This window comes from Bactrocera tryoni, chromosome 2, assembly GCF_016617805.1.
Source record: "Bactrocera tryoni isolate S06 chromosome 2, CSIRO_BtryS06_freeze2, whole genome shotgun sequence".
Classification (NCBI taxonomy): domain Eukaryota; kingdom Metazoa; phylum Arthropoda; class Insecta; order Diptera; family Tephritidae; genus Bactrocera; species Bactrocera tryoni.
In genome coordinates this window covers 38,260,522-38,285,020 of record NC_052500.1, presented here as the reverse complement: position 1 = coordinate 38,285,020, position 24,499 = coordinate 38,260,522, and the positions used below count along the sequence as shown (strand labels likewise).

Sequence of the window (24,499 nt, the reverse complement as noted above, 5' to 3'; positions counted from 1 at the left end):
GGACGTAATTTTTTTGGAAAAGTGGTCGTGGCCCCGCCCCCTACTAAGTTTTTTGTACATATCTCAGAAACTACTACAGCTATGTCAACCAAACTCTCGTCGTTTCCTTCAGGCATTTCCATATACAGTTCAAAAATTGAAATCGGATAATAACCTCGCCCACCTCCCATACAAAGGTTATGTTGAAAATCACTAAAGTTGCGTTAACCGACTAACAAAAAACGTCTGAAACACTAAATTTTACGGGAGAAATGGCAGAAGAAAGCTGCACCCATGCTTTTTTTTAAAATTTAAAATGGGCGTGGCGTCGCCCACTTATGGACCAAAAACCATATCTCGGGAACTACTCTACCGATTTCAATGAAATTCAGTATATAATATTTTCTTAACACTCTGATGACATCTACGAAATATGGGTGAAATCGGTTCACAACCACGCCTTCTTCCAATATAACGCTATTTTGAATTCCATCTGATGCCCTCCTCTGTATAATATATACATTAGGAAATGAAAATACAATTCAATACTCAAAGTACACAAATTGATCTAATCTAATTAATTTTACAGCAAAATAAGAAAATATGTAAATGACGGATAATGAAATCTCGATTATCACTTTATCATGCGAGACTATAAAATGTTCGGTGACACCCGAACTTAGCACTTTCTTACTTGTTTATTTATGGTATCTTTCTTAAAGTATTATGTTTATAAAAAGTATATCGAAGAGCGTAAAATATATTTGTTAATATCAGGAATATTAAATTTAAAGCAATTTAAACAAATTTTGCCCAATTGATAAATGTATGATTATGCAAAAACGCATTTTTTTTAAGATATTTTGTTAAAAAAAATACCTGTACATTATTTACTCATTTTTATCTATGTATATTCTGAGGAAACCTCATCTGATTTGTGAGGAAAATAAAAACAGACCAAGCAATATTAAGAAATGAACGCCCAAGAAAATTGAGTAATTTTACAAATCTATTAAATTTGTTGCATATATAATAATTGCATTTATTTTAAGGATTTCGGAGTGTGAAAGAAAAACTTAAGAGCAGCTGCAGCACTACAGTATATTAATATACAGTATGCAGTATATATAATAACACAAGTATATTTTTATTCGCACATGTATTAAATACATTCATACATATTTACAAATAAAATTTTGTACGAATTACTTAAACATACATACATATGTATGTCTTTTATTCATACTTAGGAGAAAGTTAAATGTACAAGGGCCGTAAGATATAAGTATATTTATTGTAATAGGCGAATACTTATATTTATAACAGTTAACGCCTTTGAAAGAATAGTTCCTCCTTTCTATTATTTGTGAGGAAATTGTGAGCATTTGAGCTTTTGAAATCACGTCAGCATAAGGAAAACTTCACAAATATCAGAAACCTAGCGGAAAAAATAGCGATGGTGGTCATTTCTGTGAGGGCATGTGAATAGGGCTGTAAAAGAATGCAAATGAACACAAAATACAAACAAAGAAAACTATATTGAAAAAATATTCTGTTATATAGAAATAAAAAACCTAAAGAAACTCTTTGCATCTATAGCTATTTCACTAGGGTATACCATATGTAAGTACATACTTACATACGTACATTAAAACAAAAAGCACACGGATATTGTAATTAAATTCTCCGGCTAAATGTTATTTGAAAAAAAAATATATATTTTACTAAGTTGGTAAGAATGTCCTTATAATCTCAGCAGATTTAAATATGCAATTAACCTCCCTAGGGATAATCTCATACTACTGGTCGCATTTTACACTGCCCACAGCAAGGTGAAGAAGCATTTACACAACATGGGTCTAGCTTCTTGAGCCTGAAACAGCAGAACATCTGCGAATTGACTGTGCAGCAGTCTGCAGACGCAGGTTAAAGGCCCTTTGATCCATGTTTCCCAATAGTGATCACATCACTTTGGTAGCACTTAGTAGAATTTTATTCCTGGCGGTGCATTCCTCGTTTATCAATCAATCAATCATGGCGAATATTGGAAAAGACTAACGGTGATTCAGTTTTATCGAAAACATAAGCTTACAAGTTGCTAAGGCCTTCAAAGACGGTCGAGAGATAGTTAAAGACATGGCTCGTTCTGGACGACCCTCGAGCTATTAAACTGATGAAAATATAAAAATAAATTATAGATATGGTGCTTGAAAATCATCAGGCAAATGTTAGAGAAATGGCAAAAGAGCTCGCTATTTCTTACGTGACGTTCAAATGATTTTGGGATATTTGGGGTATGAAATGCGTTCTTGCCCTACTCGTCCCTGAAAAGCTGAATTTTCTCGAATCGAGCCACGATTGTGACCGAACTTAAAGCCAAAAACGCAATGAATACCATCAAACGAGAGTATTCACCAGATTTGGACCCGCGTGATTTTTTCTTGCTCCTAACTGAAATTGCCACACCTTGGAACTATTTTTTAGTTGATCGAAGAGGCAAAACCAAATTTGCTGAAGGAGCTGAAGACCTTTCCAAAAGGTACTTATGAAAGGTGTTTCAAGGACTGCAACATCGTTGGCATAAGTGCATTACATCTGGTGGGGATTTACACCACCGACAAAATATTGTTGTATAATTAAATATTTTGCGTTTTGTTTACAATTTCCGGGCACTTGTTTGTCACAATTTATATAGCGATATTTCGGCGTTGCCCCTATATAGATATATATATGTATTTTCGAAATAAAGCTGTGTTTTCCAAAAAAATTTAAAAAAAATTGGTTCTACAACAGTTTGCAAGAAAACCGAAGAAAAGTGAGTTTGCTAGTTTTTGCTATTCGTAACTGTTTTTTTTGAACATGCTCAGGCGTAGATACCGCTTATGCGGTTATAGTAGAGTTAATAATAGCGCACCTGTCGCTTTTTTCGCTGTTTGACTTCGTGACACCAAGTGCAGACAGAACCTTCTCCACCTGATCTCTCCAACGGAGTAGAGATTTCTCTGTTAATCTGCTTCAACCGGCGGGTCCTGAATCGAAAACTTTCAAAGCTGGACTTTTCTCTTCCATCCGGACAGCATGACCTAACCAGCGCAGCCGTTGACTCTTAATTCGCAGAACTATATCAATGTCGTTGTATATCTCATAGAGTTCCATCGACCGTTCTCTCGAAAACTTGTAAAGCCGACTCATAAGAAGTTGTCATCGTCCATGCCTCTGCATCATATAGCATGATGGCTATGATGAGTGCTTTGTAGAATTTGGTCTTTGTTCGTCAAGAGAGATTTTCTCTTCAAAATTATGACTGTCAATAGTGACGTGGTAGTTTAGTCGCGATTGCGACAACTATTTGTTTGATGAAAGGAGATATCTTGCCCTCGTTCACCACCAGACCCATTTGCTTTGCTTCCTTATACAGTCTGGAGGAAGCAGAACTAACGGCGCGGATGTTCGGGCCAATGATATCAATATCATAGGCGTACGCTTTTATGGAAGATTTTACCTACTTTTAAGTTCTACAGCTCGAATTATTTTCTCGAGCAACAGATTGAAGAAGTCGCACGATAGGTAGTCGCCATGCCTCAAACCTCGTTTGGTATCGAACGACTCGGAGAGGTCCTTCCTGATCCTGACGGAGCTTTTTGTATTTGCATACCAAATTCAGACATCGTGGCATAAAGGCAGCTCCTTTTCGTGCTAACAAAAGCAGCTTTGAAATTGACGAAAAGGTGGTGTGTTTCGATTCTCTTTTCACGGTACTTTTCCAAGACGCATGGTGAATATCTGGTCGGTTGTTGATTTTCCATGTCTAAAACCACACTGATAAGGTCCAATCAGTTTTTGACGGTGGACTTTAATCTTTCACACAGTGCACTCGGTAGAACCTTGTATCCGATGTGGAGGAGGCTTGTCCCACGGTATTTGGCGCAGATTATGGGTCACCTTTTTGTGGAATGGGCAGAGCACACTTAGGTTCCTATTATCGGGCACGACTTCATCCGACCGTATCAGGCAAAGAAGCTGATGCATGCAGCTTGTCGGCTTCGCCATCTCCAGATGTTACACCTTTACTGCCGTTCAACAGGCTGGCGAAGTTTCCCTCTATAGCATCTAGAACACCTCTTTGGGTTATACAAGAGTATGCTCCGGTCTTGAAACCTTCCGTTATTCGCCGCCTCTTTTCGTAGAATTTTCGAAGGTAACGTCTGTCGGCCAACTTCTCAAACTCTTCCTACTCACACATTCCCCTCTTTCTTTTTTTTGTTGGCATGTGCGTTATTATTCAACTCGGTTTCTATCCCGCCCCGCTCGTGTGCTGTTCGACACCAATTAGGGTGTCCGGTTTCTCTCCACTGAGACAGGACAGTCCTCATCGCACCAGCTGTTCTTTCGACCTTTACAAAAACTAATAGTTTCGCTTACAGCTGTACGTAAGGATATTGAAATGCCGACACACAGTTCCCTTATACCAAGTTGCTGGTGAGTGCTCTCAGAGGACAGGAGTTCAAGTCGAAAAGAAAAATGTTTCGCTCTCGGTTGTGATAGTAGCTTCTCAACATCGTATCTTCCCTGTTGACGGGTGTGCTTTGCTGTACATAGTCAGGTGCGTATCTTCGCTACAATGAGATAGTGTTCCGAGTCAATGTTAGGTCCCCGGAGCGTCCGCATGTCAAGGTCACTGGACGCGTGTCATTCACTTATCACATCATGATCGGCCTAGTTAGAAACATTTTGATCCGGAGACAGCCATATTTCCGGCCTCTGTCAAGTCGATGAGCTTCAACTCATAAGGAGAGGTTTTGCTAAGACGGCTGAATTTTCCGACTGCTGTACCAAAGACCAAAAACCAAGAACCATCCTGTCGTTAAAATCGCCAAGCGTAACTTTTACATCGTTGCGGCGGCAGTTATCATAAGCACGCTGCAGCCGTTCATAAACGGCATCTTGGTCTTATCATCCTTCTCTTTCGTTGGAGCGTGGGATCAAATCAATGTTATTTTGAAAAGTTTTCTTGGACGGTGTTGATTTCAGCCTCTACTTTTACGAAGATATCAACCAGCCGAACGGTTTCATGCGAAGCAAAATTAATTATAAGCGGTAATGCCCCGGTTGGCTAGCATACGAAAGGCAAAAGAAAACCTCCGAAAACATCAATAGCGTAATTGATCGAATAAAGAAAGACACGTTACGACAACGAAGATGGGATAATGACGGTCGCGGGAGATGAACGGCCAGACTAATAAAATACCTAAACTTATTTATTATTTTTACACAACTTAGTTGTTATCCGATCACAGATATTTCAAAAAAATATTTCCACGCAATCGAAAAAGTTGAAGAGCCGTCATGCTTATAAAACGAAGCGGCAAAAGACACCGCTGAGCACACTTTCATTAAGTGTGAGTGATGGTAACGAGAACGCACCACCGTAGAAGACCTGGTTCGGCCAATAAACGCGGACAACATAATGGCGTCGTACTGGAGAGTGAAGCAAACTGGGGGATTATCCAGAAATTCGCAGTTATGTGGTACGATGGCAAGTGGGCAGCTATAAATCTCTCAATGAGAAATATGGAACGCTACCCGGAAGTAATGCAAATGTGGTTCTAGGGTAGGCGACGGTTCCTTAGACTGGGGTTTTTAGTGACTTACATGTGGCGCATACCGTTACTGTAAGGGCATTATGTGGAAGGCATTTCCCATCTTTAACCTGCAAAAAAAAGTTGGGGTCTTACATCCGCCCGTTCGCAGCCGCACTTCTGATGAACAGACGCTCGGAATGGCTCCACTGATGCTTCCTCTCTTTTAGCCGTGACCCCAGGTTCCACATGAGTTGGCAACCGCATCTTACACAAGGGTTCCACATATTTCCAGGGCGCGCGGGGAGAACGCAAGGGTAGGAAGTAAGTGAGAATTGCACCGCGACCTAGACTACAAGTAGCCACAGTTAATTGATAAATTCCAACATACTGATCCCTATTTGTAAACATGGATCCAAGAGCCTTTATCTTGGCCCCACTGCACACAGTCAATTAGTAGGTGTTCTGAAGCACCAGAAGCTAGGCAAATATTAAATGACTGGTTCTTGAGCTTACAATGGCCAGCGTAGAAGGCAACAAATAGCCCAAGTTTTCCCCTTGAGAGGTTGATAACATATTTAAACCTTTTAAAGTTATAACCATCCATAAGAAACTTGGCATGGCGCATGCTTAGGAGTTGTTACCAATGCTTCTTCCCTGCTCCTTTATGGTATGGAGACCAACCGCAATAAAAGGTTTCGATCCTACCATGTTGGTGGATGCTACGGTGCAGGCTAGTTCATTCCCGGCTATACCTTTGTGACCTGGCACACAAATACGTTGCCTTGGTTACGTTCTGATAGACTATTTAGTCGTTTTATATACTCCTGCACCAAAATCGCTTTGAATGCCGCTGTAACTGCTTACCCAGAAGCATAACTATACCCCATTATACCACTAACCACATCGTTTAAATACACATTCGAAGTAATCTCCTTCTTCTCTTCACCACTTACGATTATCGCTTATAGTTGAGTTAACAACATCGCGTCAGTCTTTTCGCAGTTTGGCACCACTTAGAGATACTAAATGCAGCCAGGTCCTTCTGCCCCTGATCTTTAAAAACGGAGTGGAGGTTTCCCTCTTAATTTGCTTCACCGGCGGGTACCGCATCGAATACTTTCAAAGTTGGAGTGTTTTAATCCATACTGACAACATGACCAATCCAGCGTAATCGCTGCTTATTAAGTCGCTGAACTATATCAATGTCGTCGTATAACTCCTCCAGCTCATCGTTCCATCGAATGCGATATTTGCCGTTGCCAATGCGCAAAGGACCATAAATCTTCTATAGAATCTTACTCTCGAATACTATTAGGGTCGAATTATCAGATGTTCTCATGTTCCATTCCTCTGCACCATATAACAGGACGGGAATAATGGGCGACTTTTAGAGTTTGATTTTTGTTCGGCAAGAGAAGACATTAATTCTCAATTGCCTACTCAGTCCTGGTGGTACATGTTTTTGTGAATTTCGAGTCTGATAGGACAGGAGATGTTTCGTCTTGCCCTCGTTAACTACTAGACCCATTTGCTTCGCCTCATTATCCAGACTGGAGACTGGATCATCAGCATACTCCAGCAGTTGTACAGTCTTAAAAAAGATTGTGTATTTTCAATTCAGATCTGCAGCTCGAATTATTTTCTTCAGCAGTAGATTAAAGGTGTCGCAGAATAGAGAGTTAACTTGTCAGAAACCTCATTTGGTATCGAATGGCTCGGGGAGATCCCGACCGAGCTTGAAGTATTGCTCAACGTCAGTTCACGCACCCGTTTTGGGGGAAATTCAGACATTGCGACATAAAAACAATTTCTTTTCGTGATGTTAAGAGCAGCTTTAAAATTAACGAAGAAGTGATGTGTGTCAATCCTCTTTCCTTGAATCTTTTCCAAGATATGGTGCATTGCGAATGTCCGTTAGTGATTTTCTAGGCCTAAAGTCACATTGATAAGGTCCAACCAGTTTTTTTACTGCGGGATTTAATCTTTCTCACAATATACGTCAGCTATCAATATAATTCTAATTTTAACTATTCAATTAAAATACGTTCCGCTTATGGAATCCTGGTCCGCCAGGAATTACACCCGATAACTCCTTATAAATATATACGAGGTGTGTTCAAAAAGTATCGCGAATTTTGTGTTTTTTCAAAAATTATTTATTTATTCATGAATATCAATTTTGTCCCCTTCAAAGTAATCCCCATGAGATATTATACACTTGTGCCAACGGTTTTTCCGTTTCTAGCGGATTGCTTTGCGCAAATTGCGCATAACTTGCAGGTCGATATGTTTAGTTCCTCAGCAACTTCTCTAACGGTGATTCGACGATTGGCCAATACCATTTTCTCCACTTCATTAATTTTTTCGTCTGTTGTTGAAGTGCTCAGGCGTCCGGCACGCTCTTCGTCGTTCACATCTTCTCGGCCTTCTGAGAACATTTTGTACCACCGATAAACGTTGCTTCGGTCCAAGGTAGCTTCTCCGTATGCCACAGTCAACATTCGGAATGCATTCGCGCACTTAATTTCGTTTTTCACACAAAATTTGATACAGGTTCTTTGATCCATTTTTTTGAATAGGTAAAAATCGAAGACCATCCAAAACACGTGCAAGCAAAGCAGCTGTCAACAATTAAATGAACATTCAAAATAGCCGAGCTTGTCGGCATAAGTGAGAGACATGAGTACCAACATAACGCCACAAAAAATTCGAATATAAATAACCCGCGAAAATTCAAAATTCGCGATACTTTTTGAACACACCTCGTATGTATTTACTTCCATTGCTTACCAAACGTTAACGTTATCATTTGTGGGACCATATTTGGGCTTAATTGTCCTGGTATTTGTGTACCATCTTTAGAGCAGAAACAGTCGGGTAAATGGCATTTACGCATGTCACATGAAATAGCAGCATTGGGGTCATTATCCATATCGCACCAACCCTAATACAAATTTTGATAATATTATGTGCTCTAAAGCCTGTGGTAAACATTTAGAATATAATTTACCTCATCGGATTCATCTGGACAATCAACGGATCCATCACAAAAATATTCGCTTGGTAGACAAGTGCCGTCTGCGCAACTTAAATGTGTTTTGTCTTTGCATCCACCTTTTTCCAATAGTGGTTTTGGGATTTGTTTTTCTTTAACAAAACAAGTATTTGCATAAATACATACATGTGAGTAGAAATAACATAATATAGAGTGGCAGATGCTTATGATTAAAAGGAAAAAAGTAATAGAATATTTTCATTGTATGCTTTTATGTTATTTTTTCATTAACAACTAATTAATTATAATTTTACGAAATTCGGGTGCCAATATTTCGTATAAATATATTCTAGAAAATGTGTATCAAAATTTGAAGAAACATTTTCTTACCTGCAGTAATATCACAGTTATCCACATTCTGCTTAAAATCACAAATTTGTCTGACAACATCAAATAATAACCCCTCCGAGCATTTGAATTCAAAAACGTCACCATCTAAACAAAGGAAGTACCTTGAACATTCAGTGTTGGTCCAAATCTTATGTACCGGTCGATGCGGATCACGATAGAAACGATCATTTTTCAAACATTCTATACTGGGCCGTGTATTACGTTTAAACAAATTAGAAGATTGTGCTAAGAAAAATTTAAACATTAATGATGCAAGCAAATGATGTGAAAAAATGGTGTTCGAGTAATTTAGTTTCCTAATACCAAATCAGTTAGGTTTGATAATACAGTAATGTCATTTATATCGGTATTCTGCTTGTCACGATTGTCTCATGTCTCTAATTGTCACAATCGTAATTTAGTGACTCTGTTAGTCAGGAGTCTCATTTTGGTATTCTGACAGATACAGTATAGTAGTATACTGTATAGTAGTAGTAGTATACAAGCAGAATACCGATATTACAGTCGTTTTCTCAATGTCTGATAAGCAGTCATCTGTCAGTTAAAAGGGCCATACACGACATATAAATCAATTTTGCGTTCGTTCTTCACACAGTGAACATATGCGACAAGCAAGCGGAAAATTGTTAGTCCGCGATCTTTCCTATTCGGCGACATGAGAAAAATGAGATTTTGTGTGCACACAGCGCCATACTGCACACCAATCGTAAAAAATCAAACATTTTCGCGAACATGGAGTGGTACAAACCCATACACGAGTAAACAGCAGTCGCACACATACCGATTGAACGCACATGTGTGTCGTACAGGGATAATGGGATGCCCAACTTATTCCAGCGTGAGAGCGCCTCAAAATAAGCGTTTTTTATAACATTTTCCATTGTGGCCACATCGAACAAAATAAGAATTTTTGGGCATTTAAATTAAAACGCGCAACGTTTATTACGATTGCAAATTATTATATATTGGACTTTTAATATATGGCGAAACCATTTAAATCCTTTTTTATGATTTTATGATATATTAAAACAACTGACTTTCGATCTTTCAATACTTAATAAGGTGAATTAAGCCTGTTAGTTGTCAATTAATGAATGTTTTTAATCATTTGTAATAGAAAATGATTTCTATTATGCATCAAATTACAAAACGTTTCATGAAATATATTTAAATTTCGCATTTCTTTGATTTTCATTGTTTTAAATTTTTAATAGCGATCTTGAACAGCGGCAACAAATTCCTCCGTTTGCATATTTTTTTGGTAAGATTTCAATCTGGCCATCGCTCGTTTCCAATTGCTAAACGTCAAAACCTCCCCAATCCAGTCAACTGTCAAAGTTTAGGTGGTTTTGACGTTTAGCAATTGTTCTCTCACTTCCAGTGAGAGAGGAGTTGGGCATCCCATTATTCCTGGTGTCGTGTATGGCCACTTTTGAAAAAGAAAGTTCATTACCGGGCAGAACCGTTTTTACCAAGTTGAGGTTAGCGTACCTATAGCTAGTTTGATTATTGTGAATGCGCGGGGAAAACAGTTCACAAAACATATATTGTGAGAACTCAAAACTGTCAAAACGTCATGAGCCATGTATGTGCATGCTCAGACGAGGATTCTTTTCGCCGATAATGAGCGACAAAAGAATCCCCGCACGAATTTTAGAGCTTGCAACGACACAACAACAAAACACACGCAGAAAAATATTTGCAATGGCTGTAAAATACATATGTATGTCAGACTAAAAAATTTTTTTATTTTCGTGCAATAACACGTAAAAAATAGTTGCAATCCTCTGCTAACTGTCATTTTACCTGTCATTTTACAAAAGGACATATTACGTCGTTAAATTGTTGAGGAAGGTAAGTTTTAAATAGATTTTTTAATTATATCTAAATTCGAATGAATTTTTTACAGCTTTTGTTAAGAATGAATACCGAAGGTGCAAGAGTAAAAGAATCTCCCTAATACTGTCTAAAAATCAAATGTACAAATTTTCATCAATCTTTAATTGCCTGTCGAGATGCCCCTTGAAGTTAGAAAGGGTAAAGGCTTTCGAAATTCAACCGTATCGAAATACTAACCCTGCAAGACATAGGTAACAGATTGCACAAACATATTGAAGCATTTCCAGCTGTTCACCAACACAGTTACATTTTGTGCAATTTTCGATTTAATGGGAGAAAGCGTAAGTAAGAAAGAGAAAAACTATCTACTTTCAAGCTTATCTACATATTAATATGTTAAAAGAGAAAAGGCGATACGCAATTATTCAAGAAGAATAATTAATAACCGAAGCTGGGAAATGCGCAATAGTTTGGTTAACTTAATTATTAAGCTGAGAAAAAATTATTGGAGTAATTTTATAAAAACGACTGAACATTGCTGGCCGTGATATCACACGATATGTGTTTAAAGTAAGTGGCACTTAATATTCAGAAACGCATATCATTTTGTATGAAAGAAAACTAGAACATTTAAATTCATTATGCACATTTTATAAAGCAAAGTCTAAATGAAGGAATTTTGACTCGGAAAGTAGTTCTGTCTCTTCGTTGCGGTAGGGAATATGCAGCGTAACCATCTCTCTTTTGTACTCTTCGAATTGGGTTGTCATATTATAATTTGTATATCTTATATCATGGTGTTTAGTCAATTTCTTGTATTCATTATCGGCGTTGCATTTGTATTGCGCACAAAACTGGGCCAAAGTAAAACGAATTTTCTTTTTATTTTTCTTTGCAGTTTTTCAATAAATTTAAATAAGTTCCTTAATAAATTTAAATAAGTTTTTTAATAAATTTAAATAAATGTAAGTAAATTTACATGTATTTTCATTTATATTTAATTATCAATAATTTTTTTTTAAATTTTTTGCCCTAGTTGTCCATTTTATTTTCTCATGCATTTCAGTCGATTTTTGTATAGAAATTTGACCGGCGTAGAAGCATAATGCGAAACAATCATACATATATTATGTCGTTTGCACATTTGTCTGTATGTTTGCGAAAGCAAATATTCTACAAAAGCATACCTAATATACATATACATAATATTGCTGTGATAAATTTAATTTCTATTGGTAAGAAACATTTTTATTAGTATAGTATACGATGTTAAAAGGCATACATCTTCTATCCTATCTTGTGTATCTGCACAGGCTCATATGAATGTATGTATACGCATACGCGCGTTGAGAAATTCAAAGAATTCGCAGAAATAAAACAGAAACAAAAGAAATAAAGTCACACAAAATAGTTGAGAATTCGCAAAAGTGAAAGACAAACGAAAGAAAAATAATGCGCAAGCATACATAAGCTTACTGTACTTATTGACTGCATTATTTTTGTGTAAAACCTTGGAATTTATTCATTCAAATCACCACTCAGAAGTCGTTTTATCTGATGTAAGTGAGCGATTTTCGAAGAAACATCATTTCTTATATGCCACAAAACAAAATTAGAAAGGAAGGTCATAAACCTCACGCTGTGAGATAAAACGATATATGTACCTCGTCATCGCGGGCCGATTTCCAAACAATGTAAATGAAGACTAAGTACAGAAATGATGCCGTGAAGTATAGTCTTAATTTTTCAAAGGCCAACGCAGAGTATTTCAATCAAAAGTCACACAAAATAGTTGAGAATTCGCAGACATTAAAGACAAACGAAAGAAAAAGAAGTATAACTTCAATAATACACAAGCATACAAACATACATATGCGCAGCAGCAAGGAAAGAGATAACAATCGGCGATCCATTGTGTATTTCTTTCATGCATAACCAAACCATAATTATGACAACGCAATACAAGTGTCGATGGTGGTGTTGGGGGTAAGTGCTTGAAAAGTTACGACGAGAACGTAGGTTCGAATCCCAACAGAATTTATTTTTGATTGAATATGTCACCAACCAAAAATTGAAACATTGTTCTACAAAAACAACAATAGCATAAGCATCGCAACATTGTGTTGTTGGTAGAGGTTGCGCATTTATGAATTTAACGCAACCTTTTCCGAACTCGTATAAGAAGTATAACTTCAATAAAGTTAGACAAAATAAGCTTAATAAAATTATGACATTACCTTTTTACAGTTGCAGTTGCTTGATGGTTATACATTTAATCAAACCTATGCCTTTGAAACTGCATGATGAAGGAGAAACTTTGCTATATCACCTATGAATCGAGATGAAACTGTGAGCAGGGTTGGGAACAACTGAACTGGTCACAAATTGCTTTCAACTAACGAATTTTACTAATATAATATTTTTTTCGTTTACTACAGTTACCCGATGGTTTAAATGTTTTGAGGCGCTATTCCAACAATATTTATGTAATAAACGCCGAAGGACAAGACATCGCTGGGTCAGTGTTTAACACCATACAAACGGCAAATATCGATATATGACTGGAATAATACAAGCACATCGTACAAGTGAGGATAAATTGAGTTAGTTATTGCAAATGAAAAAATGTAACTGAAAAAAAATAAAAATATTTTAGTTTGCAGATCCGCTACGAAAAGATATAGTCTTTATCGGCGGCGTTATTTTGGCAGAGATGGCAAAGGATCGCGATGATTTTTGAATGTGTATATGAAACAAGATTATTAAGAAAAGTATTACAGAAACTTGGTTAGTTAGTTCTGCTTTCTCCAGACTGGACAAGGAAGCAAAACAAATGGGTCTGGCAGTGAACGAGGGCAAGACGAAATATCTCCTGTCATCAAAAAAACCGTCGTCGCACTCGCGACTTGGCTCTCACGTCACTTTTGAAAGTCATAACTTTGAAGTTGTTGATAATTTCGTCTATTTAGGAACCAGTATAAACACCCCCAACAATGTCAGCCTGGAAATCTAACACAGGATAACTCTTGCCAACAGGTGCTACTTCGGACTGAGTAGGCAATTGAAAAGTAAAGTCCTCTCTCGACGAACAAAAACCAAACTCTATAAGACACTCATTATTCCCGTCCTGCTATATGGTGCAGACGCTTAGACGATGTCAACATCAGATGACTCGACGTTACGAGTTTTCGAGAAAAAGGTTCTGAGAAAGATTTATGGTCCTTTGCACGTTGGCCACGGCGAATATCGCATTTGATACAACGATGAGCTGTATGGGATATACAAGGACATTGACATAGTTCAGCGAATTAAGAGATAGCGGATACGCTGGTTAGGTCATGTTGTCCGAATGGACGAAAACACTCCAGCTCTGAAAGTATTCCACGTACCCGTCGGGGGAAGCAAAGGAAGAGAAAGACCTCCACTCCGTTGGAAGGACCGAATGGAGAAGGACCTGGCTTCGCTTGAACTTTCCAACTTACTAAGTGCTCTTAGTTATAGAAAGAAATTTAATATTGTTATTGTTTTAAAGCTATATTTATACCTGTGTTTTGGGTTCTGTTTATATAACATGTAATATTATGAATATTTACATTAAAAATGACAAGACACTTTTCTATTAATTACTTTGAAAGTCTCAATTAACGCTATGACACGCTATGTATACATATATTATGTTAATTAATTTTGAGGATTAGTTTAATTCAATATGGTTTTACAATAAATAAAAAACTGCATTCTATTTAAAAAAAAATTGTTAGAAGTAAAAAATGGGTAACAAATATAACATATCGAGGTAACAGGTATGCGTGTTACTGCTAAGAAATGGGTGACAAACGCGCTAACATGCTTATATATTAAAGGTAACAAACCGCTAACCAAAATAACACTAACAGAAATTTGGGTAGCAAAAATTTTTTTCTATGCATAACACTTAAGTAAGCTATGCGCTAACCTATCCTTAATAAATTGTAAAGAGATTTGATAACAAATGTACATACATATGTCATTCTGTTAGAGCAAGAGAGCATGCCATATTTTCCATTGGTTAGAGCGAGAAAACCATTGAACATCAAATTGCGATGTCTGACATTTTTCCCATTCTCTGACTAAAAGTAACAAACGTTTGCAAAAGTTAACAATAACACGACGCTTACACGTTTGCTAACTGATACCCTTCATGCAGGGAATTTTCTTATAATTTTTAAAGAAGAAGAGAAAAACTTGACGTTCCTACAAGCAAGCCTTTTCTCAACAATTGCTTGTTATATTTTAAATTGTATTTCGCTATAAATCGTCTACTTTGTAAAAGTCCCAACTTATTGACTATTCACTTATCATTATTTCTAATTCCAACAACTTACCGCTTTACTACACATTATCTTACCTTACAACTTTTTACTTATATCTCAATTGTTTGGTACACTCTAACTAGAACTGTGTCTGTTGCACAAGCCGTCAGCTCTTATACTACTAAACTACGAATTTCACTGTGCTGTTGATTCTACCAATTTATTGTCGATTCTCTGCCCTCCACTTAAGTCTTATCATACCGATTCGACATTTTTGTGGTATCAAACACAAAGCATTTATGTTGTTAGTTTCGTCTTCTAGGAAACTGTTGTTCATCCTTCTCTTATTGAAGATAATTCCATCCGTTTTCCTGATACCCAGTTTCTGGGACTTCTCCTGATTAAGCTGTTTTGACCTCTGTTGGTCACAACGTAATTCCATTGTAACACCATATCTCGTCACCCAATTGTTGTTGTTGATGAATACGGCCGCTACTGGTTCAGCCTCTCGATTAGGAATTGGATATATGTATTTGTGCCAATTGCTGAAATGTTCTCTGATTCCCAAATTTCCCCCAAAGTTTCCTAATTTATTTGTGCGAGATGGATGTATCATTGTGGATGTATCACGTCGATTCGATGTTGTTCCATCATCCGTGTTCGGCACAATATTATTGTAATGGATTTAATTTACAATTAAATTATTGTATACCTATCCACAAGTAAGAAAGAGACGATTCAGATTATTTTCTTTCGGGCTAAGATTACACGTGCAAATCTGAAATAGCTATATACACACAGTGTGGGCATACATGCATACATACACTGTTGGGGTACTCACAACGTGTCATAAAGTTATAAGTCATAAACAAAAATTAAGAAAAAATACAATCGTTGTGAACACGTCGTTATAAATTTGTTGTCGTAAATAACTTATCAATCAGCTGATTGAAAAAACATATATTAGAATATTTGCAGAAATAAGTATTTCGCATTCAAAATGCCAAGGAGAAGTGAAAATTTTAAAATAATGGATGCGCTGTGCAAGAAACAGGCATTAAACCTGATGATACTTGACTCAAGTAAGTTTTACCATTATAAGCAAGTCTCACTTTGATATTTATTTACGTAAAAATTATTTTCCAGCCGACGATGAAGATGATGACGAAATGTTTGAAAATTTTTCATTGAGTTTACTTTGCTTATTAAACACTCGTAGAAGTGTGCATCTCGGAATACCAAAGTCATCCCAATGGCGACATAATGTACTTAGGAAATTTGATGACAGCCGTTTTAACGAAATGATTCGTGTTCGCCCGGACGAATTTCGCCGCATACTAGAGTATATAAAGGACAGTAGTGTATTTAACACAAATTCCAGTGGAGCACAACTTGCTTTAAACTTACAATTAAAAATAGTGCTATTTAGGTTGGGATCTTCCGGAGATGGATTATCTATACGAAAGGTTGCTTCATTGTTTGGCGTGGATGATGGAGGCACTATTCAAAATATAACTAAGCGCGTATTCAAAGCAATATTGAGGTTAAAAGAGAAGTTTCTGTTTTGGCCAAATGAAAATGAACGGTTGGAAATTGTTACTGCAACGCGGAAAGAGATGCCAGGTTGTATAGGCTATATTGATGGATCCGAACTAAAGTTGGCTGAAGCGACAGCCAAAAACCACGAACTTTTTTATTCACGAAAACGCCAATATGCTATTAAAATGCAAGCAATTTGTGACTATAAGCTACGAATTAGACAAGTCACAATAGGATACCCTGGAAGTGTTTATGACTCCAAATTCTTTTTGAATAGCCCGCTTGCAAAACATCCTCAACGATTTTTATCTAACTCTCAGTGGATTGCTGGAGATAGCGCCTATCCACTTAAACAATTTTTATTGACATCGTTCAGGAAAAATAGTACGGACTACACTATGGAAGAAAGAGAAAGTTAAAATAAGTACTTTTCAAAATATCATGTGCGAATTGAGAATTGTTTTGGCATTTTAAAAGAAAAATTCGGTAGCTTGAAGGAATTGAAGTTTAGAATGATAAATGAGCGAAATAAAAAAGAATGCAATGAGTGGATCATGGTATGCTGCATTCTCCATAATATGCTAATCAATTTCCAAATTGAAAACGAAGAAAGCGTTGAAATTAACCCACCTCAATATAGCTTACCACCAGGAAGTAACACAAGATCTAGCGTTCTTGACTTCATACAAAATCATAGATTAACTTAAAATACATCATTATTTAAACGTATACAAGTATTTACTATTCATTAGTTTAATTAGTACATATGTAAAAATGTTTTTTTGTTTTTTTATTAAAAAATTAATATAAAAAGTAATTATTAAAAATAAACTTCAGGTACATTAATTCACTTCAGGTAATTTAAAGTTCCTTTGCACTTATTTGGATTTGTGTTTCGATTCCTCCATTGTCAACCATTCTTTCATTTGTATTTCCATTATTTTTAATTTTTCATTACTTTCCAATATTTGTAGTTTCATCCCCATTTCTTTGTCTTTTAGAAATAATTCTTGCTTTTCCCTTAAATCCACTTCTTTTTTTTTTAATCATCAATTCCCTTTCTCTTAATTCCAACTCTTTCTCCTTAAAACTCATTTCATGCTCAATTTTCTGCTTTTTCAGCTGTATCATTTCAGACTGAAATTGCAGAATATCTGATGCCGCAGTTCTGGAATATATTCCTTTACGAATTGTCTTATTTATAAATTCGCCTTCGCATACAGCCGCAGAAGACTCGTATAGGTCTACTTCCGAATAATTTTCGTTGTTCTCCAAACTCTCGTCGATTACTGCTGACTCAACCACTCTACAGCGGAAAATTTCATCCTTTTCATAAAAAAACGTACACATTTTAAGTAAAGTGGCTGAAATAAAAATGTTTAGTTATTCTAAGTAACACTAGAAGAATGAATAACATTTAAATTCTCAAGTTCTGATGCGATTTACTAGTCATTCAATGAAAATTTAGTTTTATTTACAAAACAAAATCTTACCCTACATAGTTTCGCCTTCCATACTCTCTGCACACCCGTCGAGCCTTCCCATGCTTTTGTTTTGTTATATGTTGTACGCATATAACGAACCTTCGAGCGTGTCAGCTTCCAGTCCACCGCAATGTTGCTTTCCTTTGCGAATCGTCTATAATACATTTGAGACGATGGCTTCTATAATTAAAATTATAATAGATTCCTTCTGAGTTGTATTTTAATTAATAGATATACCTCAAATTTCCGTGTTTTTGTCAAAAATTCAATCGACGACTTTTCCTCTTCAAACAGCCACTTTCTGGTTGGGTTGGAACGCACCAGCTTTGCTTCTGTCTAAAAGCGCATTTTATTGGTTAAATTGTATTTATTATGCATTTTTATATTACCTGTATAACATTATATTGCTCCATTATTCCGAAAACCCTCGACAATAGAAAATTGAAAGTAATTTAAACTTAAACACAAATGTAACCACAACACAAAAGCAAACTGATGTAAACAGAAATCAGCTGATCAGTTATGACGAACCGAATACATAGCGTTCAGAGTTGTATTTGAGTAAACTTATTTTAGTATGCAATCCAACAACAAATTTTTTACACTAGCGAAAAAACTTATGATTTTACGATGCTTTATGACACGTTGTGAGTATATCAGCCGTTGTAAGATCTTATTCTTATTAAACACGAAAATATAGTGAAAGTAGAAGAAAACAAGTGCAAAAGTGAAAAAAGTGAAATAAAATTAAAGTTAATATATTTCGAAGTGGAATATACATACATATTTTGAAACAATAAAAAAATGAGTGAAATGAAAAGAAGACATTTTAATAATTGTCTTTCTAAAGAAAAACGGACTTTCCAGTCCAACATAAAAGTTATACAAAAATATTTGAAAGGGGAAAGGGAAAGTGGAAGTGTAAGTTCTAGTGCGCTTTTTGAAAGGATTCCTCTTGTAAGCAATAGGGAACCTGATCCTTCAGTGGTAGGTTCAGTGGTAGAAAATTATGAAAGTGATGCTAGTGATACTTTGAGCATTAGCGATGTAGGTACTGATTCTGAGCCCGAAGCGTCCACCTCTATAGGGTTTAGTGTCGTTTCAGAAAATAATGTCGAAATAAATAAATGCAATGAAATCAAGTCGTGGACTATCAGAAACAACATATCGAAAATCGCTTTAGAAGATCTTCTAAAAACATTGCACAAAGTAGGTGTTGATGGTATGCCACTATCTGCAAAAACACTATTAAATACTATTAAAGAAAAAATAAATATCACTAAAATGCAGGATGGAGAATTTTTGTACCTAGGAATTCAAAACTATTTTGTTTCAAGTCCGTTTAATTACTTGGAAGGGAAAAATAAGGTTTATTTAGATATAGGAGTTGATGAGTTAAAATTGTATAAAAGTTCAAACAGGGTATTATGGCCTATCTTGGGTTCAGTTGTAGGTTTCCCTAATATAAGCCCGTTTATGATAGCATGCTATTCCGGGTTCAAGAAGCCAAGTAATATAGATCTATTCATGTCTGAATTTTATGCCGAGGTCGTGTCGCTAAGGGCAACCGGCATTAAAGTTGGATTTAAGCCAAACGTTTTAAAACGTCTTTTTGTTTGTGACTCCCCAGCGAGGGCTTTTGTAACAGGTGTTATATCACACAACGGCAAAAATGGTTGTCCAAAATGCTGCCAGGAAGTACTTACCAAAAAAAATAGAGTAAGTTTTCAAAAACGAGTCTGTTCCTAAAGATCGGATACAACGTTTATGTTACGTTCAAATCCTGAGAATCATTTGGAAGATTTCAAATTCAAAAAGAGCATTTTGGAAGAATGAGATTTTGGGATGGTTTCCCAGTTTCTCCTTGATAGTATGCACTTAGTCGACTTAGGAGTAACAAAGAAATTACTTAAACTTGCAACAAAAAAGGCCAATCATACTATTATTAACGAAAAGCTTGACTATGTCTCTAAATTTATCCCATCAGAGTTTGGCCACATATCTAGAAGTTTAGATGAGATTCATAATTGAAAATCGACTGAGTTTAGGTAGTTTTTGCCTTATTCTGGTATATTTGTTCTTAAAGATTGTATCAGTACCGATCAATACTATCACTTCCTGCTGCTACATGTTAGATGTGTTTCAACAACAAGGGTGTAGGAGTTTCGAACAAAATATAAAGCGGTCAATACTGCTCAGCCATCACAGATTAAAGCAGCGTACTTATTTAAAAAACAAACGGAAACAATAATTAAATTTAAAAACTAAACAAATTAAAACAAAAAAATGAAGCTTTAATTTTACATTAATTTTTTTTTTTTGCACAATTTTTTTATAATGAATGAATGAATATTACATGAATTAAAATGAATTTAATTTTTTCTAAATAAACTAAATTACAATAAATTCATAAATGCATAATTTTTACATGTGTTTACATCATATATGACTGTCACAACTGCATTATATAGTCACACATGCATGATGTTGACATCAAGCATTACAGGCATTCATGGCAGAGATTTATATCATTAATGACAAAATTTTAATTTAAGCACCGTTGAAGTGAGCAGTGTAGCTATATGTTGTTCAGGTTGTTAAACCCAGTATGTAAGAAAGAAATGCAATATCACATGTATACAAAAGTTTTTGTCAACTTTTTCATATTGCCCTTAAAAATGTGATAGAAATTTGCACTGCGCCAGTGATAGAAAGTAGTGTCACTAGTGATTGTCATATGATTGATCATCGTTCTTGTAGGACATTTTTCTTTTAACTCGCCCTCGATTTTCACTACTACATCACTACATATTATAAAACAAAGTCACTTTTTCTGTCCTTATGTGACCTTAAATGTTTAAATCTTGAAAACTAAGCAACTGATTTTGATGCGGTTTTTTTAATAGATAGATTGCTTGAAAAGGAAGGTTTATGTCATTATAATGTGAAGAAATATATAAAGGGACAAAATGTGGTAAAAACCATACATTTTTTGTTTACACAGCCATACATCATAAAAGAATCCACCGATTAAAATGAAACTTACTTGAAGTTAAACTTTGAAATATTTACTTTCGTTCTGCATCAAAAAAAATAGTTGATTCATTTCTTATTTAACCAAAATTGTTTAAACAAGAGCAGCACTTTTTCCAAAAAAAACTGTTTGTGTGTTTGTTCGCTGTCAACCGAATGAAACATTAGAAGTTATGTGGGAAAGCTAATGTGCTGAACTCATTTCAAATTTTATTCAAATTGCATTCATAATATTTGTCACATTAGTGAACAGCTGATTCGAATATTGGTTTTGTGTATGTTCGAAAAAACGAAAATCCAATCGATTCTGTGACACCATTTAAAATCAAATTCCAGCGAAATAAACCGCTCTGTTCACGTTCAATAATTAAAATACAGTTTTTGAATAGTTTTTATTGATTCGGAGCGCGTTAAATTTGCTAACGATTCCAACGACTACACCCACAATAACATTTTTTGTCATTTACTTTTTGCGACAACTAATAGCTTATTTTCGAAGCGATTTTAATCAATACAGCGTTTATCCTTATCCAATTAAATACATTAAATACATTGTTGATTTAATATGAATATTTTTGAAGATATTACATCAGTAATTTTATTATGTTTCTAAATGGTAAGTATTTACATATTTTTTACTGCGGCACATATTAATAATATGGCAATTTGTGCATAGTTAATCATACATATAAACTGAGTAAATTTTGTACTGAAATTATGAAGTCATGTCTGGAAGACGTCGTCGTTCGGACATAGGTCGAAGTACAGTGAACGCCAGAAGACTACGTTCAGCAAGAGATGAAGAATCGTCAACGGAACGTGAGGCTCGCCTTAGTCAGGCTCGGGATAGATATAGAGCTGAGATAGAGAGTGAATCTTCAGTAGAGCGTGAGGTTCGCCACAGGCGTGATCGAGATAGGCATATGGTTCAGAGAGTCAGAGAATCGTCAGCAGAGCGTGAGGCCCGATTCAGTCAGCTTCGGGATAAATATAGAGCTGAGAGAGAGAGAGAATCTTCAGTAGAGCGTGAGGCTCGCCGCACCCGAGATAGGGAGAGACAAATTGGCCGGAAATCCAAGAGAATATTAACACCAATTTAAATCCACAAGACAGATACGATATAGTTAACAGAGTCTTCCATTTAAAAGTACAGAAACTCCTGCACCTTATTAACAAGTCTCATATATTCGGTCCGCCGCGCTGTCATATGTACACAATAGAATGGCAGAAGCGTGGCTTGCCACATGTACACCTGCTGGTGTGGTTAGTGAACAAAATTAGACCAAACCAAATTGACAGGGTTATTTCAGCTGAATTACCGGATAAAGATGAAGATCCTATCCTGTACGAAATCGTTAAGAAACATATGGTACACGGCCCTTGCGGGACTTTAAACCCGAATTCCCCATGTATGCGAGATTCTAAATGCAGCAAAAATTTTCCGAAGTCGTTCCAAACTCAAACAAGTGCTAGCGATGACGGATACCCCAAATATCGTCGACGATCGTCAGAGCAGGGTGGGCGAATTGCTACCGTCAGAAACAATGATATTGATAACCGATGGATCGTTCCCTATAATCCGCTTAATCTTAATCTTTTGTAAATTTTTGATGCCCACATCAACGTGGAGTTGTGCAATTCAATAAAGTCAATCCAATATGTTACTAAGTACATTAATAAAGGCAGTGATCAAGCCACTTTCAGCATACAATCACCAAATGAAGTGGAAATAAATCAGTCTGGACGTAACATCTGCAGTTCTGAAGCTGTATGGAGGTATTGTACTGTATTGTCTCCCACAATTGTCCACCTTGCAGTTCATTTAGAAAATGGACAAAGAGTATATTTCACTGAGAACAATATACAAGAAGTTGCTAATAACCCGCGGGATACAACACTGACAGCATTCTTCAAGTTAAGTGCTCAAGATGATTTCGCGAAAATACTGACATATGACAGAGTTTTCAAGTTACTATATATGGAACCAGAGTTCTAAAACTTTTCAACGGCGAAAACAAGGTACTGCGGTTGATGGTTTCCCCGGAGTAAAAAAAACGGATGCTCTTGGCAGAGTCTACGTGATTCATCCCAACAACATCGAATGCTCTGAGAATGTTACTTCATATTGTAAAAGGCCCGACATCCTTTGCCCACCTTAGAACTGTACACAATACTTATCAAACAGCATGCAAAGCTTTGGGGCTCTTGGAAGACGATTCTCACTGGGAAAACACATTATTAGAAGCAGCTGTTTGTAGTTCAGCTACATCATTAAGATATTTATTTGCCGTCATAGTAGTGTTTTGTCAAGTAACGGATTCTGTCAATCTATGGCATAAATTTCAAGAAAATATGGCCAGTGACATTCTGATTCGGCGACGGCGAGAGTTAAACTCAGATGATGTACAATATGATCAAAACATATTTGACGAAGAATTATTTGAATTAAACAAAGTAGTGCAACTACTTTCGGGTAAATCGATCAAGGATTTTGGGCTGCCGATGCCAGCTAATACTACTAACTCAGATTTAACTAACAGTGCCGAATACACAAGAGAAACATCATACGATCAAACGATACTTCTACAAAATATAGCTTAAGATGAGCCACGATTAAACATCGATCAGAAAAAAGTATTCGATGCATTACAATCAACAATTGATAACAATGAAGGGAAATTGTTTTAATTGATGCCCCAGGAGGCACAGAAAAAACCTTTTTAATCAATCTGCTTTTAAAAAAGTGAGATCTACCGGAAAAATTGCGTTAGCTGTTGCGTCATCCGGTATTGCCGCTACGCTTTTGGAAGGAGGCCGAACCGCACACTCTACATTCAAGCTCCCGCTGAAAATCGCCACCAATGATGATAACAGCATCTGTAGTCTTTCTAAACAGAGCAATAAAGGAAAATTGATGCGTGACTGCTCATTAATAGTCTGGGACGAAGCTACCATGTCAAACAAGACGTCTGTGGAAGCACTGGATAGGACAATACGCGATTTGCGCAACAAAAATTCACCTATGGGTGGATGTACAATTCTGTTCCCAGGAGATTTCCGTCAAATCCTACCAGTTGTGACTCGAGGAACACGAGCTGACGAAATAAATGCTTCCCTAAAAGGGTCCAACCTTTGGTCACATGTCAATAAATTAGAGCTTAAAACTAATATGATGGTTTCGCCATCTTCACGTTATTTCCAGAGATGCTGCTAAAAGTTGGCGATGGAGAACTAACACAAAGTGAGGGAAGGATTAACCTAGAAAACCTTTGTGTTTTGATAGACAACATCCAAGAGTTAGTCAACAATGTCTATCCTGACATTGATAACATAAGTTGTAAGACA

The 24,499-nt window shown here is 36.3% G+C and overlaps 3 protein-coding genes, 1 long non-coding RNA gene and 1 other non-coding gene across 6 annotated transcripts in view; 2 read left to right on the top strand and 3 right to left on the bottom strand.

Moving 5' to 3' along the window:
- Nucleotides 1–24,499, bottom strand: part of LOC120767618 (chitin deacetylase 1) — a 40,146-nt gene that overhangs the window by 1,741 nt on the left and 13,906 nt on the right. The window contains exons 2-4 of the mRNA XM_040093775.1: nucleotides 8,947–9,192; nucleotides 8,572–8,708; nucleotides 8,352–8,505 (exon numbers count right to left, since the gene is read on the bottom strand). Coding sequence (XP_039949709.1) covers nucleotides 8,352–8,505; nucleotides 8,572–8,708; nucleotides 8,947–9,192 — 537 coding nt within the window. The remainder of the gene's footprint in view (nucleotides 1–8,351; nucleotides 8,506–8,571; nucleotides 8,709–8,946; nucleotides 9,193–24,499) is intronic.
- LOC120767621 lies at nucleotides 720–1,193 on the top strand. Its single transcript, XR_005704707.1, has 2 exons — nucleotides 720–974; nucleotides 1,032–1,193. It is a non-coding gene; the product is annotated as an uncharacterized LOC120767621 (long non-coding RNA).
- Nucleotides 12,340–12,546, bottom strand: LOC120769850. Its single transcript, XR_005704896.1, has one exon. It is a non-coding gene; the product is annotated as a small nucleolar RNA U3 (small nucleolar RNA).
- Nucleotides 15,961–17,468, top strand: LOC120767619 (protein ALP1-like). Its single transcript, XM_040093776.1, has 2 exons — nucleotides 15,961–16,180; nucleotides 16,245–17,468. The coding sequence occupies exons 1-2, from the start codon at nucleotides 16,099–16,101 to the stop codon at nucleotides 17,054–17,056; spliced, it is 894 nt and encodes a 297-aa protein (XP_039949710.1). The 5' UTR covers nucleotides 15,961–16,098; the 3' UTR covers nucleotides 17,057–17,468.
- LOC120767620 lies at nucleotides 17,341–18,718 on the bottom strand. 2 transcript variants are annotated; one of them, XM_040093777.1, is made up of 4 exons: nucleotides 18,511–18,718; nucleotides 18,359–18,457; nucleotides 18,131–18,301; nucleotides 17,341–18,001 (listed from the first exon to the last, which is right to left on the bottom strand). In XM_040093777.1, exons 1-4 carry the CDS (start codon nucleotides 18,532–18,534, stop codon nucleotides 17,924–17,926), a joined length of 372 nt encoding a protein of 123 aa, XP_039949711.1. In that variant the 5' UTR covers nucleotides 18,535–18,718; the 3' UTR covers nucleotides 17,341–17,923. The 2 variants fall into 2 exon arrangements, with proteins under 2 accessions (XP_039949711.1, XP_039949712.1); XM_040093778.1 differs by having other exon boundaries at nucleotides 18,131–18,298.